Genomic DNA, 20,509 nt, shown 5'->3' with positions numbered 1-20,509 from the left:
TTCTATCAAGAGATTCATGTGATCTGAACAAGGAAATTGTTAGTGTCATTACACATAAATGCCCAAACTCAGATCCGCACTGCCAAAGACTAGCATGCTAACCACTCAACGGTCACACAGCATACCATTGATAGGTAATATAATTAGATACAATAACATTCCTTTTTTTTCTTAAGAAGCTAGGTTTACAACAGTAATTCATAACCCACACATTTAGGACTATAAGTGATTCGTAACCCATCCTGGAGTAGGATATTTTATAAATTTTTATTGTCCCTTATCACCAAATGTAAGGTAGTCTACAAAATGGTGATTGTCCCTTATCACAGAAAAGTAAAATAATCCACTCATGTCAACAGTGGCTTTCCACCTTATGTTATACAATCTGTGATTGTTTCCAAAGGAAAAGAGAAATGCTTGCCAGTTATAATTCAATTGGATTAAACTAGTTCAAAGTTCACATATTGTAGTTTAGCTCTTTTCTTTACCAATTGCCACCAAGGTCAGTATAGTACTCGCATGTAAAAATCTGTTTCATCATCAATGAATGGTGATACTAACCAAATGTAAGTTGTGCTCATCAGATTTATAAAGTGAGTAATGTATTTAGAACCATTACGCAAATGGGTTGATTACGGGAGCACGCACCCGAGGTTGTAAGAAAGCCATCTTAGTAGTGCGAGAGAATATTGCATGATTCATTGACTACTTGAACTGCAAGAATATAAATTGAGGTTCACAGAGAGCCTGGCCTACTAAAAAGATTAAGAACCACTGAAGGTTTCGAGGATACAAGATATAAGCAAACATATTTTTCAACACAATAAGTCTGTGCTCTGATGGCAAATGTTATATTCCCTTTAAAATTTCCTGATGGCAAATTAGTAAATAATATTATGCCAACATGCGATACTGTGACTTTTTAATTCATTACAATTTGCCTCTGTTGTTTTCCCATAAACTGAAAGAGAAAAGCAAAATTTTACCTTTCAAAACTTTGATGAACGAGACTGCGGAATGTGAAAATGTTTTTTGGGAAAAAGTGATTCATAACAATGCCATCTGAGCACAGAAACATACAGAAAACAAATTACATACCAACATCACGCATAACTCTCAAGCCTTCCTGATAGTTCGGACCAGCTCTTCTCACAAATATTGAGACATTGTGATCAACAAGTTTGGCCTGATAATCAGTCAAGGCTTTCACAATACCCTAAAAGCATAAAAATGTATTTTTTTTACACATAAAATTTTGTCAGTTTGTATAAAATAGTTAACTTTTTTCTGATAAATTTAACAAAAATAGAAAATTGACATAATCACACAAAAATTATACTACTACTTTGTTTCAAGACCTAACTCAAATAATGATAATATAATATGATATTACTCTATTCCCGATACATTCTTCATAGTGCTAAATGTGGAAAAATATCAACATATCAATCAGAAAATTGCACATTTTATAACATAGAACTTGCATTAGTTAATTACATTGGAATCACATTGTAAAGTTATAAAAAAATTAAAATATACATTATTTTATTTAAAAAATTCCTAGATTTTAAGTTGAAAAGAAAACAACTTCAAACATACTTTGAATGTTGCAGCTACATTTGTAAAATTGGCAATTCCACCACCAATCATCAAAATCTTTCCTGAAAAACAAATATGTAGAACAAATTAACATGTTAATTGTGGATCACAAAAATGTCTCCCCCCCTAAACTATTACTAGAGCATATGTGTTTTGTAAGCATTTTTTTAATCCTCTATGGTCCCATGTATAAGGGTCCTTCAAGTGAAACAGATAAACCCTGTAACCTCCAAGCAGAATATGGTAAAATCTGCAATGTACGTCGTAGAACAATAAGTGCTACTGCAGAACAATCTAGAAGAATTTTAGGAAAAAGGGTAGAAAACACTAATCTGGGGATTTTTACCACAGAACATTTCCAGTTAACCGAGGGCTCGATGTAAAACAATGCAAAATATTCTGCTTTGGGGCTTGCAACGTCTGGAATATTTGTCATGCAGTCACCAGATGGCATCATAGGTGAGCTGAAATGATAACTGTATTATGCATGCGAATATATTCAAAGACAACTTCGCTATGCACAGCAGCCATTTGTAACAGCAAAGGTGTGTGGTGGATCCTAGCAAGGGCAGCATGACATTCAATTTTTGTGGAAAGGTGTGACAGGAAGTAAAATTTTTTGTTGAATGCAAGTCACGTATGGGGAAGCGTGCCTCAAATGAAGCACTGTATTTGAGTGGTATGCCCAGTTTCAGAGTGACGAACAAATTACAACAAACCTCCCTCGCTCTGGACAGGAGCCCATCATCGATGTGAAACAATTTTTCACATGGACATGTTGAAGAATCGAACAACTAAGAGCATTTTCAGCTGTGAACATAAGATCACACAGAGAACTAGGGTATAGGGTACTCATTGAACTCGAACTTTCCTAACACCCACAATTGATCTGATACCCTAAGGACGGGAAAGTATTCTTAGAGCACATTGTGGCTATGGTTGAAACATAGTGCCACCATTTCCTAATGACAACAAAAAGAATGAGTCGGGAATGGAGACATCCGCCATCCCCAGTCATCTGTATGGCTGGAAAGGTCATATTAAAACCTATTCTTTGATACCCAGGGACCATTGATGTTAGAAGGGATGCCAATCAGGACCACAATCAATGATCAACACTGTGTGACACATTACAGAACCTTTGAAAGGTCATTAAAAGCAAGCAGCAAGGCAAATTATCATAAGGTGTGATTTTGCTTCAGAATAAAGCAAGGCAGACAAAGCAACAAAGAACACTCTGCATGCTGTGCTTTCCACTGGGAAATGTTGGATCACCTGCCTTGCAGACCAGATCTATCCATTGCCTTGCGATTAACACGTGTTTGGTTCATTAAAAAAAGGCCCTGAAAGGTCAGTGCTTCACCTGCAATCAAGTAACGAGTGATGCTGTAGAGAAGTGGTTCCATCATCAGCCTTCTCCCTTCATGGAAGGTATTGAAAAACTTGTACCACTTTGGGACATTTGCCTGAACAATGGGAGTGATTATCTACATGCTCTCTCGAAATCTCATTACTATGCTTCTTGATTGCTGTAGTGTTCATTCCCCAATTAAGTATCTAATTTTCCAGACACCAGTCTGTGTTTCACTTGAGCGACCCGTACATATCTGAATATTCATGACAAATACATGGTCATAAAAAACCATTATACAAATCTATTTCTCAATTTTTTGATATTTTAGAAAGTGCATCTTTTAATGTTATTTCATTATAACATAGTTATACAAGTACAATACTTTTTACTTTTTTTGTCTAGAAAGAGTTGATTTCATGTTGGTGTCATTTTTTGAGAGCTGCTGAAATTTTGCTTGTTCAGTTTTATAAAAAAAAAAGCCGCTTCAAATTGAGGTAATGGAAAGAAAAATTCAATGTAGCAACTATTCAACTGTTTATAAATAGCATTAAAATCAAAGCAAACTATATTTTACACTTAACTATTTTACCTAATTTAAAAATCCAGTGTAATTAATCAAGCTGCGTTTCAACCAAAAATATGCTAATTTCCATCAATTTTTGTAAAAAAAAATCTCAATACGTTTACATGAGAGTTAGAGGGTTGAAAAAAAAAATCACCAGCTCACATTAGGCTTGTGCAATGATGTGCCAGCTTAGTGTTTTAGTGTTTTAATATAACTGAGTCAAAAATTCCTTTTGATTACAAAAAGTTTAATATTAAAAAAAATTTTCATATAAAATGAAAACAAATTTTCAATTGATTAATTAATATCACATGGGATTTTTGTCTACTTTTACAAGAAAACACTGTCAATGCGTAAATAAATATTCATTTACATAGTTCAGGAACTGGACAAGAACAACAAAACATGTAAAGACAATGTATCACAGTTAATCTTTGGTTTTACCCAACGTGAGCATACTAAATGCATCAAAAAATATAGTTTAAAGGATTTTCAGAACATTAAATAATTGTTTTGTATTAAATAAGCACACTTCAAAAATTTATTAATTGGCAAGAGAAATTACCCTCATTTCGTTTTTCTTGAGTCATAAGCCCTAAAATAGTCTTGGCATATTCATAAGTCTGTTGTTCAGTCGGAGCTCCAGAATATTCTCCATAATTGGCTAATTCAGATGCTCCACCAAGCTCACATATAGTGTCACTAAGAACATGAAAAAAAAAAATATATTAATAAATTCATGGTATACAGGGCAAATTCAGATTTCAAATTTAATTTCATGAGAGAAAAAACAGTCAATTATTCCTTTAGTTTAGAGATATCAACCAAAAAATTCACGAAAACAAATTTTCCTTGTTTCCTGGACTTGACCATAGAAATAACATTAAAATTTAAAAAAAATTCTTAATATATGATTTAAAACAAATTTGTCATCTAAGTGCTGAAATGAATATTTTTCATTAAGTTTGAAAATTAGGGGAGGGGAAAAAACATTCAAGAAAAAAAAAGTGATTTTATGAAGGAAAAATACTTTTTCCCCAATCAATAAAACTGATATATAGAGAAAGATGGCCTCTCCACTTGTTACTAAGATTCCTTAAAAGACTGGTTATAATCGGAGATGATTTTAAGACAATCTCTGTGGCAAATGTGAGTTCAGGGTAAAGTCGAGATTATTAGCAATCATGGTCAAAATTTGGGAGTCCGGTGGATAGAGTAGAAATTTAAAAGCCTTCTGAAAAATCCAAAGACTGAAAATAAATTTTGAAATCCAGTAACATACAAACGCATTAATGGATTATAAAAGCATTATAATCCAGAGTAAATTTTTGCATTTTTCAGAACACGAAATATATAAACAGATGAAAAAAAGCAGTTATCTACCTATAAATAACAGATGCTCCACCACCAGCAACCATGGTCCATATACGCCCTTTCTTGTTCAAAATTGTCAGCTTCAAAGATGCACCACTTTTAGCATCAAGATCAGCTATGTATGCCTCCTATAATTATTTTGTTAAAGGTTACCAAAATAAATTAACAGCAAAGACAAAAATGTAACTGCGAAAATTAAAAAAAAAAAGACCTGATCCAATTACATACTTCTGGGTATGCATCCCGTCCAAATGCTGGAGGGAAATCTATTTCACCCCACTTCTGTTTGCACATGAATTCTGCAGTAGCATCCAATTTTGCAGCTAGATCCAAAATGAAAACTTTTCCTTGGGTGAGAACTGGAGGAAAAAACGACAAGAATAAGTTTTCAAAACACTTATTCATGTGTACATATATACAAGTTCTAAGTAAATAAAAAAAAACTCACCCAGTGGATTAATTTCCAAGTAGGTAAAACACAGATCTACATATAGACTATAGAGTGACGAGATGAATGAAGCCACGTAGCTGAAAGATGGTGGAAAAACTATTTAAATTCAAAAGTAACATACATTTTGAAATTTGAGACAAAAAAAAAAAAACAATACTCTATTAAACTAAAAATTCTTGAATTTTCAATTAATTGATACATGAAAACTAAATGTCCCTAAATGCTATTTATTTTTAAAATTCTTAAAATTTATTAACTTAATTAACTTTATTAATCTGTTTAACTGAATAAAGAAAAGGAGGGCTGTCCATCATGCTATTGATAGTGATAACAGTTTACCAAAGTGGGCAATATCTAGCCCCCATCCTGGGATCGTAAAAACTACTGGTTTAGGATCCTATGGGTTGACTTGAGTTGGAAAAGAGTGAAACAAAAAATTTGAGAAAATAAATTTTTAAAAAAACAATTTTTTTTTAAATTTCAATCTCAAAATTTGTTTTATCTATCCTCTGAAACACTTGGCCAATGCTTGCATCAACCCAGGGTTGGTGCAAGCAAATTTTCCAAAAACCCATTTTGCAACTTCAATGTTAAAATTAACTATTAGTTTTAGTTCCACCCGCATTAGAAATAATTTTTAAATATTTTAATACAAACTGTACTGGCAGGCATCATATATACCTACGTTTTTCATTAAAATGCTCTTTTCTGGAAATTTTTTTTTTGTCAGATAAGGAACATTTTTCAAATGCCACTGGTTCAAATGTCTTGAAACATTGTCTCTCAGTACTGAAGTTTTACATACTTTAACAAGACAATTTCTCATTAAAATGATTCAAAACATTTCTATGATACAAAATATGGACACATTTTTTGGTGATTTTCCACAAAGTTGCATGCTGTGGAAGTTAAAATTCAAAAAAACAAAAAAAACTAGCAAGTAAAATCCTAAAAACTCACATTAAATTGTTAAAAAATATCTATAAAATTTAAGACCTAAAGTAGATACAAAATTTTTAAAAGGCAGGGGATTCCCCCCCCCCCCAATAGGAAAGCACGGGAAGTCAAGACCTTACACCAACCGCGCTCCCCCCCCTAAAAAAACATTTCCTCAAAAAAAAAAAACACTTTACAGTGAAACCTGTCAACTTAGACACCTCTATATCTTGAAAACCTCCCTGCATTGGGCAATTTTGAATCTATCAATCTTTTGGACGATTATTTTGAACTAGCAATAATCCTATATCTACACAATACTCTGTACTCCCAATACATCTTGGATACTTTTCTAACTAGCACAGATTTTAAAGGAACCATAGATGTCTTAGATTTTACTATACAATTAAAAAAACAATAAACATACTCTTGCTTTGCAGCAGGAAGTTTGCCAACAAGCTTAGATTTGATGTCAGCATATGAAGGCTTTGAGTCAATCGGAATGTCCAACTTCAGTGCCTATAAATGAAAATGTAAAAAGAATTTCATGAACAATAAAACGGCTCAGAAAACATTTCACAAATATGTGTATTACTTATACATAAACAGGTCAGATAAGTAGACTTACTTTCGCATCCACGTCACCGATATTAATACCGCCTTGATGATGAAAGAGTATTGTATCACCATGTCTGTGAGAATAGATACAGACATAGGCCTCTTCTTCCTGAAATGAATATTTTTTGAAAACATTTAATAAATTCACCAAATTATTTTCTCAAATCATGCTTTACCAATGTTCCTATCAATATCATTGATATATTTAAGAAAAATTTCTTATTCCATTCATTAAAGCCCAAGTAAAATAATATTTTTCCTTCGAATATCTTTTACAAATACCAAAAGTAAATTTTCAATATTTAAATACAGACCTGCCGACCTTCAGAAAGTAAAATCCTCTAACTAAACAAAAGTGTTTATATTATGTGTATTCATTTGTTTATTATATACTGGTTTTGTGTCTTATATGCTTTGCATTTGTGTATATGTTTGTATTCGTGAATTAAAAAAAACAATTTCTTACAAAACTACAGAAAATTTACTTAAAAATCCGGCAAACATACCTTTGAACGTTCAAAATTTTAAATGTGGAATAATAAGAATCAAAATAAGTAATATAAATAAGTAACATAAGGTGACCATATTTACCCCCAAATTTAAAAAACATGACAGCGTTTCTCATTATTTGCCATCTACTATTCTAAAGAATTGTCCAGTTTTTTAATGATGCTTCCGTGAATTTGATAATTTTTATGTTAAATGCTTTTTTTTTCCATGAAATCATAATTGACCAAAATTTTTAAAAGCCCTCTATTCCCAGCCCATCAGCAATTTTCAGCAATAAATTGAGAATTTTGCCCAAAACTGCCAGTCCCATATTTTCAGGGGGGGTATATAGATGCAGATTTTTTGTAATTTCAGCTACGAAATTCGATTATCATAATAAGAGTAAAAATAGAGATTGATTTTAAATTGGCTACCATCCTTGTTTACATTCATAGATTAAAATAACTTTGATCACCTTTCCTACAGGCTACCATGCCTGGGGGGGTCTAAGAGGTGTGATGTTGCAAAAACGTTTTTCATCTACTACAGCCGGTGGAGGAGGGGGGGGTAGCTTTCGATAAAAAACAATAGCAGCAAAAACAAACTCAGTACATATTTCTTTCTTCTTTCAAGTTTTTATTCTTTTTAAGTTAATGGCAATAACTGAAAAAAAGGAATATGAATTCATAATCTGGAAGCCGCAAGAATCTGGAAAGTTGGCAGCTCTGTAAATATTAAAATAAAAAATTTTAAAGCAAATTTTGTGTATTTCAAGCTGTTGACAGTTTAGTTTACTAAAATGTCAGAGGGAGAATATCTCGTGAAAGAAATGCTTTAATAATTCAAAGTTTAACACACAATTACAGCACATCAAAGAAAGAAGAAACTTCCTGGATATTAATGCTAAAATGAACAAATGAAAAAGTTTGCTGTTTTCCCTGCGGAAACAACAAACTTTTCTTTTGAAAATTCATTTTCGGCATTGATATCCAGAAAGCCTTTTCAATATGCTGCAACGCTAATTTGCTGAGAAAATAACATTTCTCCAAACACAAAATGTTAGAAATAAACAAAAACTTTTACAGAAAAAAAATAGCAGACCTTTAATAGCTTAATCTTAAATGCAACCCAAAATGTTTCTTTTTTCAAATTTGTAAGTGCTTGTAAAGTTAATAAAAAAACTTATATTATATATATATGATATATATCGTATCATATTAAACACATATTTTTGAAAATCAAAAGTATGTATTTCTTTATAATTTATAAATTACTTACCTCCTCATGAGGAATAAAAGGCTCGATTATGAATGTACGCAGTTTTCCTGATGCTCGCTCCACCTGGTCAAAATAAAACTTTAATAAATTTCATATTATGTCACATCTACATATTTAACCAAAAAGTAAATGACAAAAACATTACAGAATGTTCACTCTCTGAACATAAATTTGCCAAGAGTAAACAGATTTATTGAAAGCTTTTTTTTAGAATTTCAGAATTTTTCACAATGGTTATTTGGGGGAAAAAATTTAATAATTATTTAGATCAATTTCCAGTACTTCATTGAAATACCTTTTAAAATTGCTACATTTCATTCGTAATTTTAATAACTTGTACAACCACACTAATACCTATCATGAAAGTAGAAAAACCATGATGCTTCACTTTCATTCTGATTTTCATTTATAATCAGCCCTCTGTATTCATGGTTTCCATGTTCCCAGTTTTCGGTAAAATACTGTTGCAATGATATAATCCTCATATTGGAACAAAATATAAGAGGTACACGTTCAAATGTTTGAATAAAAATTAAAAAAATTACTCTTGAAGGTTTTTCCAGTGCGTCTGAAAATGTTTCTAAAAGATTGTTGTTTCAATGTTTCTGAAAGGGAAAAACTTGCAAGGAAAACTCGGACGGACCACATGTTACACACAACCAGGATCTCAGGAGCATCACGAGACAAGACAAGGGCAAAGAACTTAAGAACTCAAAACCATTGATTTAATTTACAGATTATTTAACATTAAGAATTTTACAAATTCAGAATATATCATCACATGTCATCAGTTCTTATTTTCATTACTGGGAGTCTGCAGATCACATTTGCAGGCGTGATGTCAGCTCAAGAATTCCTTCCAACTGTTCCTTTATCTCAGGGGGCCTTACATGAAAAAGAAGCAGCTTTGATTAGAGTTCAGGAACATAGAGAATTTGAGAACTACCCCATGGCTAAGACATCCCGACTCTCCACGTGGAGTCAACCAGGGGAGACGGCAGCCAAGAATGATTATGAATGAAGCTAAATTGCAAAGAATTGACCTAGCTTAAGATTACCTTATACAGTCAAATCTCAATGAGTCGAATGTGCAGCAGCCAACAAAACACTTAGAGTTATCATTAGGTACTTATTGGAAATTCTGATTTCAGAGTTGGAGAAAGAAAAAACAGCGCCATTTACGAATATCGTATTAGAAATACATGTCATACTTCTGGAGATGAGAAAATTCGAAAAGATAAGTTATTCTAATTTGATCATATTTAATTATTGAATGAGGATATTTAGAAATAAACTAGATGTACACATTGTATTATGGAAACGGACGAATACATGATGCTCGAGTAAATTAAACGAATCATAAATAAAGTGTATACAAGATTATTTTCTGTCAAAAAATGCAGTGATTTTTGACTGCTTATATCTTCCTTCATGAGAAAGTCATTCACATTTTGCAAGCAGACAAATGAATCTGCTAAATTCCATTGCTAAATGGCCAAATTCTACCTACTAAATACTGTTTTTAAAATTTCTCTCATTCCAAAAACTTTTGACTTAAAGAAAACTTCGAGTTAAGGTAAAATTTTAACATTAAAATACGGAAAAAGTTCTGGAGCCGAGTGAAAACTTCGACTTAAACAGATATTTAAGCTACCAGTGTTAGAGTTATCGTACATTGACCGTATATAGGCGGCTATTGAAGAAGCATCAACTTACTGCCGACCATATTTGCATATCCTCAATCACTCCTGCACCATCAGGTGGCGATAGCAGCGGCACTTACACCATGTTGCTACAGCGTAAACAAACAACAAGACTGTGATGCGCTGTTATGTTTGATGGTTCCAGCCATAGGCAGAGATAGACTTGGAAGTCTGGGGGGGGGGGGGGCACGATGTCAATTCATATATACATTAGATCACTCGACTCACCTTATTGCACCCCTCCCTGTATCTCCACAAATGGTTCCAGCCCAATACTGTATTTTGTGGATATGGACTTATTAAATTAAATATTTCATAAATTATTTTCACAACACTTTATATGAATGGAATGGTCAATTTCTAACTGCTGCAGGTAAGAACCGTTACAACTTGAGCTATTGGCAAAGGTTATAGTTTCATTGCTGTTGTTTCCCATTATTAAGGCATAGATGAATCTACAGCCGGATATATCAGCCATTGCTGTAGCTACACCTACTACGAAATACCCCCGAATCCACATCTCGTATAAAAAAAATACTGTTTTTCTCCGAGTGTGATGAAAAGGTATGCAAGTTTTGTATCACATAATTCCCATACTTTTACGTTATTATTCAATTATATTAAACGTCAAACAGACATTATGTTCTCAACATCAGTGAGAAACACTAGACGGCCTTTCTACTTCTGTCACACAAAGCAAATATAAACGAGATGCCTAAAAAGTTTATGGTTTGTGCTATTCGTGGTCACGCCCCGGAGCATAACCCCCTGCAAATACCAAGAGACTAATTATTAAACATATACTTCCTTCTTGGTTTTTACTTCCTTTGTATTTTTACATGTTTGTATTTAGATTGTGCATCAATGTGTTTTTTCCTCGTGTTGACCAAACAGCTGTTTTTCCCAATATTTTTTGCATAGAGAACTCCAGCCTAATGCACTATAGAGACTTATTCTATTCTATACTTTTCAAAACAATTCAATTTGGGAGAACCAAATTGATTTTACGCTTTTAGTTTGGTTACCAGTTTTACACTTCTGTCAATGAACTTTGGGTCAGTACCTAATCATTTAAATCTGAAAAAAAAAAAATTTACGCTGAAAGAGAAGTTTTTGAATAAAATCAGTTATAAAATACGTAAACATAAATTTTATATGCACCACATACATTGCAAACTTTTCCCATCCGTTGATCAATCCATGCTCTAACACCAGCAATATCAGCATTGACTTTAATCAGGCCAAGTTTACCTCTTCTCTTAATCAGCTGATCAGGTTTGACCACCAGACGCTTTAACAGAAAAAAAACAATCAAAATCAGCAAAACAGAATAAGATATTAATCTTGAAGAGCAATGTTTTCAGTAAGCTAATTTTCAACTTCAGCAGTAATGCCTTCATAACTAAGAAAATTTCCATCAACCCTTTCACTGCATTAGTTCGAAATATACCTTTCTGTATGTACAGGAAAAACAATCTCTCGCACCTACATAATGAACGGTCAGAAAATTATTCTCAGTGGGCTACCATTAGATATAGACCCTCATATAAATATGCCTCTGTACAACAGACAAATTCATGCATACAAGTTTGCATAGGCACCAATTCCCAGACTTGAAACATCTGTTTGTCAAGCGGTAAAATATTTTGCTGCCAAAAAAAAAGTCAAGTAAAAGGGAAAAATTGAGATTTTTTGAGGGACTGCATAGGGTGTCTATATAACCATTTTTAATGGGATATTCCTGTATTTTCCCTAATTACGCCCATCCAACTTTTTTTCCAGGATGTTATATTTCTTTTGCACTCCTAACGCACTTGAATTTTCATTCACTAAAATCTAGGATTAAAATTATTTTGCAACTCATAAATTATAATATGATCATTCGTGACAATATGAATATTTTTATCTCGCATATTTGTCATGCTTAAAAGTTTTTTTCCCATATAGAACGTTTTTTTCCCATTATATTTTAATTAATAGTGGTTTACAGTAGTGCTTTATTTCTCACCATTGTCGATTTTAGCAATAATCGGCAACTTCAATTGTTGCCAAAAATGAGTGAACTCTAGTTTTTGAAGTCCCAATTTTTCATATTTTTGTCAAGGAAACATGGATTACACGGACTGAAGGATTTTCTTTAGGGATTTTTCATTCCTTGCAGAGCACAATTTGAGGATTATCAGGGAAATTTATATAAAAAGAAAAAATTGGAAAAATTTGATGTTTTTGACTGAAAAATTTTAATGAGGCCAAAAAATCTGAAAACTACCGGTTTATCCAAAAGCATTGGCACCTATAAGTTACTTATCAGGCATTCACACAACATTTCATGACAGTGTTTCACATAATCAGGTAAAAAAAAAACCATATCTTACTTCAGTCTGAAGCCAAGGGTTGTCTCTGATGATTTCATCCCAATTGCTGCTCTCTTTTACAACAGCAAATTTACATTTAGCGGCAACCTGCGAATCAAGAAATTTGTTCAACAGATCTTTTCCCGTTGCTTCAGCAATGGCTTTTGCTGACATTATGGATCAAATGTTCGTGTGTCTAACACCAGTTCAGATACCTTGGAGAAAAACATACATTATAAATCAATCAATTCCTTAAAATGAAACAAAATAAAAACAATCTCTCAAGGTGATTCAAAAAACATTTCATGATCATAATGAATACCAAACTTAATCAGAAAAAATTTAGGCCACTGCTTCACAAATTGCAAAAAAAAAATCTAAGCTGCCAGATCTATTTTTTAGGCCTGCCAAACATTGCTTCCTACAAAAACAGTTAAAAATAATGTTTCTTTCAACTTTTCCGGGACATAGTGATTGCCTTCAGTATAGATATGTTGATATAAATTCCAAAAACTTGGTAATGTACTCAGATTACAATTTAACAAACACGTAGAGACGTGCATCCGACATGAAAATATACAATTTCTAATGGTTTTGACCTGCTGAACACGAATATGTAAGAAAAGTATAAAAAAAAGTTCGAGATATTACAGTGTTAACAGTTAAAAATTACTTTACGAATTATTGTATGGTTTAAAAGTGGTAAGGACTACGTCGACTATTATTTAAATGGGCTTTTTCAATTGACGTCCATTAATCCTGTGATTTGTGCGTCTGATATGTGCCGGATTAGCGAGAGTCTACTGTACTATACTAATGATGCATTACGTAGTATTCTGGAAAAAAACAAAGAAGTTGGGTTCTTGGAGGAGGAAAAGAGGGTCTCAAGAAGACAATTCAAAAATTTTCAGAACCTCGGACTATCCTGAAACTCGAACTTTCGGGGAAAAGGATTTCCGAGACTACTGTACAGTGGAAGTTTGGTTAACGAGCTGAATTCAATCCACCAACATGCTTGTTATCTGAATCACTCATTATTTGAATAAAATTTCCCCAAAGGAAATGTAAATTCTGATAATTTGTTATACAATTATGCAAATGACTGCATTCAATTCATAATACAACACAATTATATTTAAACAATAAAATATATATAATATCACCATAAATAAGCATGAAATACGATAAGGTATACAAATTAACTTATTCTAAAAGACGAAAGAGAGAAGGACTATCTCTTATTAAACTATTTACTGACTCACTGTCACTTGATTTTGCTTCCTTTGTAGGATTTCTTGGAAAATAAATTGCATTTTTGTTAGCCAGATTCATTGTTTGCTTTACTGTAGCTTTATTTGATTGGTTCTTTTCTACAGAATTTTGCACAGATTCCAACATTTTACACATTTCTCTAATCGCATTCAAAAAATAAGGGATATTTCTCTTCCCTAGAAAAGATACACTCCACAAGCTCTTGCTGTTACATACAATGGAGGTCCATCAGTTCGTCTATGGTCAACTCCTGGCCAAGCAGAATTTATATTTAAAAAACAAGCTCACATATGCGCAGTTACAATGAGACATCTAGTTTATCGTAAACAGTCCCTCTCATACAATTGTTCATTTTTCGAGTGAGGTATGCTGACCGGAGAGACTGTGGGGGAGAATATTACCCACAATTTCACAGCACGCGTGTAAGCGAAAATGAAAGACCAGCTGTGACAACATGACAAACGAACAAAGCGCAAATTTTTTTCTCGTAATGCAAATCATTGCTCGTTAATCAAAACTTTAAAAATTTTTGAAAATAACCACCTCCACTGAATTTGGATGCATAAACTTGGCCAAAATTTATCGTTCAGTATCATCAATCAAAAAAAAAAAGTCATACAACACTTATCAATCACTGGAGAAAAAAAAATTGATTATGCACTCAAATTTCTCTAAGGATGCTTCTCATCCATTTCTAGATCTCTCGCCAATTATTGCTCATTGAAAATATCAAAACTAAAATTTCAGAGCAGCCTGAACCAGGAAAAGCTTTCAAGGTCATCCATAGTTCAAGGTTGAAACACACCAGTGCCCAAGATTCCCCCCCCCCCGCTTAAAAAAAAAATGTTTCCCTGTGGGAATCTTAAGTTTTTTCTCGATAACTATCCATGGGAAAAAACTAAAACGTCAAAAGCAAGAGAACCAAATGCACCAAATTAATGAACAATTGCAATGACATTTAAAGAACTGACCAATCACAAATCAATACATCAAGACATGAGGGTGGGGGAAAGCAAAGATTTAACAAAAAAACACCGGCAATAACAAATATAAACAATTTTTATAAAAAAATCAAATTTTAATAATTTACTGCAAAAACATTAGGAGTATTAGTAGAAAAAAAATTAGATAATCACGAATGAACGAGATAATTAACACCCAATTATTTTATATACTAAATAATTGTAATTCAGTATACACTTTTTACAATAAGCTAAATAAATTAATAAACTAATTTGGAATACACAGAAACGATTAAGATTTAAAAACAAAAAATATTCACCTATAATTGGAAGAAAAGTATATTCTCGAGGAATTCACGGAAACGGCCTTTAATTAAAGTTCAAGCGAAATGCCACATCGGAACCTTTTCTTTTCCAATGTTATTTTTTATAATGACTGCCCTTTTGAAATAAAAAAATTGCCCTAAGGTACGAAAGAGAGAGAGAGAGAGAGGGGTGGGGAGGGCAATATATATTTCCTTTCCTCGAGTTCAAACACGATCTTGTCACGCCGGTAGAAGCGGGCCCTATAAGATGGCCGAAAAAGAAAATAGTAGTGGGAATAAAAAACGAAAAATTCCGCATCAGGCCACCGCGCTTTCCGCCCATGACGTCATCGGGCATCGCGCCACCTGCCGGTGACGAAATAAAAGAGAAAGAAGAAGAAGAAGAAATAATAATGAAGAGAGACTGTTCTCCACCCCCACCCCTCCGTGCCGCACGTGTGTAGAGAGATAAAGCACGAGCGCGTTAAAAATAATAATAAAATAATAAAATTATATTACATATCTGACCTTTCGATTTTTTTTTCTTCTTTTTCAACATTGATATTACTTTTGTAAAATGTTGCATATTTTCCCCCCTCTTGGTCTTGACAACGTAAGAGTCGTAAAACGTCGTTTTCGTTGCGTCACATCAAGGACGTTTCCCTAAAGAAAAATTGAGTGGAGAGAGAAAAACACATTGAAAAATATAAATATGCGCTGGCAAAAGTGTGGCGTATTTAGAGGGGGGGGGGGGCTGAGAGGATTCCCGCCCTGGGGCCCGGAACGATTCTCATAATTTTTTTTTTGTTTTTTCACGCTATAAATTCACTACAAAGGGGTCCGTGAAAAGTCTGGTCTGGGGGCCCGCCAAAGGTTCCATCCTAGGGGCCTTGCTCCAGGATGTGGGGGCCATGGGGGGGGTCTCAGCGGGGTATGACCCAGGGCGGCTAGTTCAGAGGGGGCGGAATGAACGGGCCAAGAAAATTATAGTAGAATTTGAGAAGGGCCGCAAAATTTGTGTAGCACACCATAAATTCGCGTTTGTGAGGGACTAGATAGTTATAGTGAGTGTGGCCAAACTGTTTCGTCTAGAGCAGTGGTACTCAACCTTTCCGAGCCCGCGGACCGGTTTCATTCATTATTGTGAGTCGAAGGCCCAGTCAAATACATGACAAACGGAAAATGAATAAGGAAAAAATGAAACGCTAATCACTAGCGGCCCGGTTTAAATGAGGTCAGGGCCCGGTACCGGGCCGCGGGCCGGTGGTTGAGAAACACTGGTCTACAGCAGTGTTTCTCAATCACCGGGCCCTAATATCAATCATACCAGACCGTGAATGTGGTTCACCGTTCCATTTTTACCAATTTTTTCCTCGTTAGTCATATGTATATGACCCCGGACCTTTCACTCACAAGGGACCTAGTATGTGAGCAGGGACATAACTAGACTGGGGCAACCAGGACATTGCCACTGGGCCCCCCGAGTCGAATGGGGGAAAGACAAAAGTTTACACTTGTTTTGCATAATGATAATATGAGGGGACAAGGAAAAGTTTGTTCCGGTGCCATGAGAAGGCACACTACCTCAGTGTCAGTGGAAGACCAAATGAGCGACATAGAGTGCGTTCACGTATGTGAATTACTAAAAGAGTGGCCTTGAAAGTGTGTGACCATGGGAGTGACCACAGACCAGGTCAGTGAGGCACCAAAAGCGTGACCTTGAGCACGTGCAAGCATGTGAATGACCAAAGCAGTGATCTAGAGCAGTGGTTCTCAACCTTTGCGAGCCCGCGGACCGGTGATTTTTGTGAGTTGAAAGCTGTCAAACACGCAACCAACAGAAAATGAATGAGGAAAAAGGAAACGGCTAATCACTCCCGGTCCAGTGTGAATGATATCAGGGCCTGGTACCAGGCCGCGGACCGGCGGTTGAGACCGTTAGGTACACACACAGTTACACTTCCGGCACAACTCACTAGGTAGTAAATTGCCCATGGCGATAGACCTGAGTTGTGCTCGGTTAAAAAATAAAAAAATAAAAAAAAATGCTCAATCTATGACCTGTGGGCCAAATATGGCCACCGGGAGTCATCTGATGTGTCCCGTGACCTCAAAAATAATTTTGCAGAAATGATTTTGCTATCTAGCCCGTTAAAAAAGTCTCACCACAAAGAGCAACATGCCTACAACAGTAAAATCTTCAATCATTACACTTCATTCATAGTTAGAAAAACAGGAGGCACCATAACAAGCACCATACACAGAAACAAGCTTCCCGTTAGGTTCACAATACGGACATGCACATTCCAACATGTACCAATTCGTTAGAAGTTTCGCAGAGGAATATTGACGAAGTGCATGTGTTGTTTAGTAGTAGGTCACTCAAGTGATCTGTGAATGTGCCGCAGGTTCGTCAAGCAATCTTCGAATATGCCGCGGGTCGCTTGAATGATCTGTAAATGTGCCAAGAGCCACTGAAGTGACCTGTGAATGTGACACGGGCCACTCAAGCGATGTGGAACTGCACCGGGGTTAACGTGATCCGGGAACGTTCCGCCGCCGCCCCTCCCCCTCCTGCAAATACCTTCTGTCCACGATGAGACAAAACATATTTGAACTGACAATTTCTTTCCCGTCTCGTCAGTGTGGATGGTTCAACGGTGCATTCAACCTCAACGAAGGAGGTTAAAAAGACGGCCTTAATCACATGAGAATGTGGTGTGTGCGTGTGTTTTGAAATTTTCTAACCACACATGCGCAATTTCAGGTGCTATGTTAATGCTCACTCACTCACACACACACACACAAATAGTTTAGGAAAGAAAAATAGAAAATATTTCGCAAGAGAGAGACCCTTGACGCAAGTCTTTTGTTTCTTCCACGAAGAAAAGAAAACGAAAGACATTTTGGGGCTTTTTTTCGTCATGGCGATAGTCGTTGGACGTTTACTTCCTCTAAAACAGATTCGCACACACTCATGTTGTTGCTTAAAGTTGTCGACGTATCGCCTCATCTAACGAAAATGAACACGTGGCAACGAGGTGACACATGGCACACATTCACACGAGACATGAATCTTAAATTACTGTCGCTAAAGAGAGAAAAATGAAGGGAACATTTTTTTAGCTGCATTTTTTGGAAGAAATACAAAAGATATAAGTAGAGGAAGATGTTCGTTCTGTGTGCCCGCTTGTTAATGCAATAAAGGCTCGGGAAACTGGCTTTATGTAGAGGTGATGCGGGGGGTTTTTTTTTTGTTTTGTTTTGATAGAAAAATTCATCTCTGCCTCCGAGGAGACTCGAACCCCGGTCTCTCGTATTCCGGACGACTGCTCTACCACTAAGCTATGAAGACAGAACGGCTTTCCTTGGAGCGTATATATACGTATATGCTGTAGAGTGCTGCACCGCGTGCGACGGACAGTGACAACAATCAGAAAATTGCTAGTAAATCACATCGGGGGGAGGGGGGGGGGGCTACCAGACGGCGACATATATGTAGAGAAAGATGTTTTCAAAAAGATTTGAAAAAAGGGTGTGGTTCTCGTGGTCCCGCTGCTGTGGTCATCTCATAATGGATAGGGGGAATGATTCTCGTGAGCCCTCTGCTATGGACATTTCATGATGGATAGGGTGTGGTTCTCGTGGTCCCTCGGTTACTAAAAACTCGCGATAAAGTATGGTTCTCGTGGTCCCTTTGATATGAACAGCACATGGTCCCTCTGCTCTACATACATTTCGTGATAGAGTATGCTTCTCGTGGCACCTCTGTTACAAACACCACGTGATAGCTGGGGTAGCTTCTCCTCAATGCCTCGGACACCTCGTGACTTTTAATGTGAGGTTTACGTAATCACTCTGCTCATGTATATCTCGTCCGCACCGGAACTAGATGATTAGCTGGGGCAAGCACGTATTTTGGCGCCCTGTTGTAACGTTGAAAGAGATGTGTAAGGGTGAAATTTGCGGGCCCCCCTCTGGTCCGCTGCCCGGAGCATCAGACCCGTTGTTCCCCCCTTCCTGGTTGGGGCCCTGCAAGTGTCCAGTATATAAGTAGAGGAGCGAGTATAAGTATGGGAGTGACCAAAAAAATGACATGAGAGGGACACAGAGTGGCCTATGTAAAAGCATGAGAGTGGCCTAGCGACAAGGAGACGGAAAGGTTGACTTCGAAAGTGTGAAAATATGTGAGCGACGAAGTCAGTCATAAAGACAGAGGCATTGACGGCTGTGGGGAGGGGGGCAGGGTTAATTGTCAAGGCGGAAAATTTGTGGGATCACAGTGACCAAGAAATTAGCTGAGAATTTTATAACAGCGGCAAAATTTGTATAGCCCACAGGTGGCAAAATGATAAGTCGGGCTCGTGACTGAAGGGCTCTAGCTTGGCCGGGGGGGGGGGACACAAAGAAAGAGAGAGAGAATGCACCTCACCTCTATTCCTTTAAAAGGTACGTCTGCACCAGTGATTCCAACGTGGGCGTTAACGCTTCCTGGGGCGATATATTGTTCCGGGGGGGGGGGAAGGGCAGTAGAAGCTGCGGGTGTAACATAAGATCGTATGGGGTAGATTGCGTTGGGGACGATGGGAGAAAAAGGTTGGGAAACTATAGTCTACACGATTACTCGCTTTGACAGTGGGTTAACAAATTTTAAATGCATCGGACTTTTGCTTTTCCTCTTTTTTTCCGTCCTTTTCCCTTTGCAACCCCCGCACACGAGCGCGACCCAAGTCTTTTTGATGGTGCCGGCCGCTATTCGATCCACCCAAGTTGGACTTGGACATTCGTCTAGTGCGCCTTGCTTGTCCCGCAATGAAATATTTCGTACACATTGATAGGGGAATTTTCAGCAAACCATTCAAGCCGCATAGTACTCGTGTATATATATATATATATATATATATACTAGGGGGGCTCTGCCCCCCTGCCGCTTTTGGGGGCCAACCCCCCCCCCACTTCTCTCCCGGACATATCTTGTTTATTTCGTCCCACTTCATCAGCGTGCTATGGAAAAGGGGGAAAGGGACGTGTGAAAGCACCAGCCTACTGAAGAAGCGAATTTTAATGAAAATAATAATAAAGCAACAAAAAACAAATGAGATTCATCAAGTATCCCCAGAAAACTTCCCCATGGGGGTCCCCAGATTCAATTCGCTGAATTTCAGTGGGGCCCCACACTGGATATATCTTGGGCTACCGATGTGTTGCAAATTTTACAATGTTAAACCACAAAAATCAATGAGATACAT

At 36.1% G+C, this 20,509-nt stretch overlaps 1 protein-coding gene across 2 annotated transcripts in view; it reads right to left on the bottom strand.

The window, feature by feature from the left end:
* ATPCL (ATP-citrate synthase) overlaps positions 1 to 15,511 on the bottom strand; it is a 44,093-nt gene extending 28,582 nt beyond the window's left edge. The window contains exons 1-12 of one of the 2 annotated variants that reach the window (XM_089240751.1): positions 15,276 to 15,511; positions 12,743 to 12,936; positions 11,536 to 11,658; positions 8,665 to 8,727; positions 6,908 to 7,006; positions 6,707 to 6,798; positions 5,341 to 5,420; positions 5,121 to 5,251; positions 4,902 to 5,020; positions 4,084 to 4,220; positions 1,600 to 1,661; positions 1,099 to 1,216 (exon numbers count right to left, since the gene is read on the bottom strand). In XM_089240751.1, the coding sequence (XP_089096877.1) occupies positions 1,099 to 1,216; positions 1,600 to 1,661; positions 4,084 to 4,220; positions 4,902 to 5,020; positions 5,121 to 5,251; positions 5,341 to 5,420; positions 6,707 to 6,798; positions 6,908 to 7,006; positions 8,665 to 8,727; positions 11,536 to 11,658; positions 12,743 to 12,895 (1,177 nt within the window). In that variant the 5' untranslated portion in view covers positions 12,896 to 12,936; positions 15,276 to 15,511. The remainder of the gene's footprint in view (positions 1 to 1,098; positions 1,217 to 1,599; positions 1,662 to 4,083; positions 4,221 to 4,901; positions 5,021 to 5,120; positions 5,252 to 5,340; positions 5,421 to 6,706; positions 6,799 to 6,907; positions 7,007 to 8,664; positions 8,728 to 11,535; positions 11,659 to 12,742; positions 12,937 to 15,275) is intronic. The other variant, XM_089240750.1, reaches the window with a different exon arrangement.
* Positions 15,512 to 20,509: the final 4,998 nt, after the last annotated feature.

The sequence above is a fragment of the Pholcus phalangioides genome, unplaced genomic scaffold, assembly GCF_987345545.1.
Source record: "Pholcus phalangioides strain wild (caught in Gottingen) unplaced genomic scaffold, Ppha-v1.0 ptg000013l_1, whole genome shotgun sequence".
In the NCBI taxonomy this organism is placed as follows: Eukaryota; Metazoa; Arthropoda; class Arachnida; order Araneae; family Pholcidae; genus Pholcus; species Pholcus phalangioides.
This window is presented reverse-complemented; position numbering and strand designations above follow the sequence as displayed.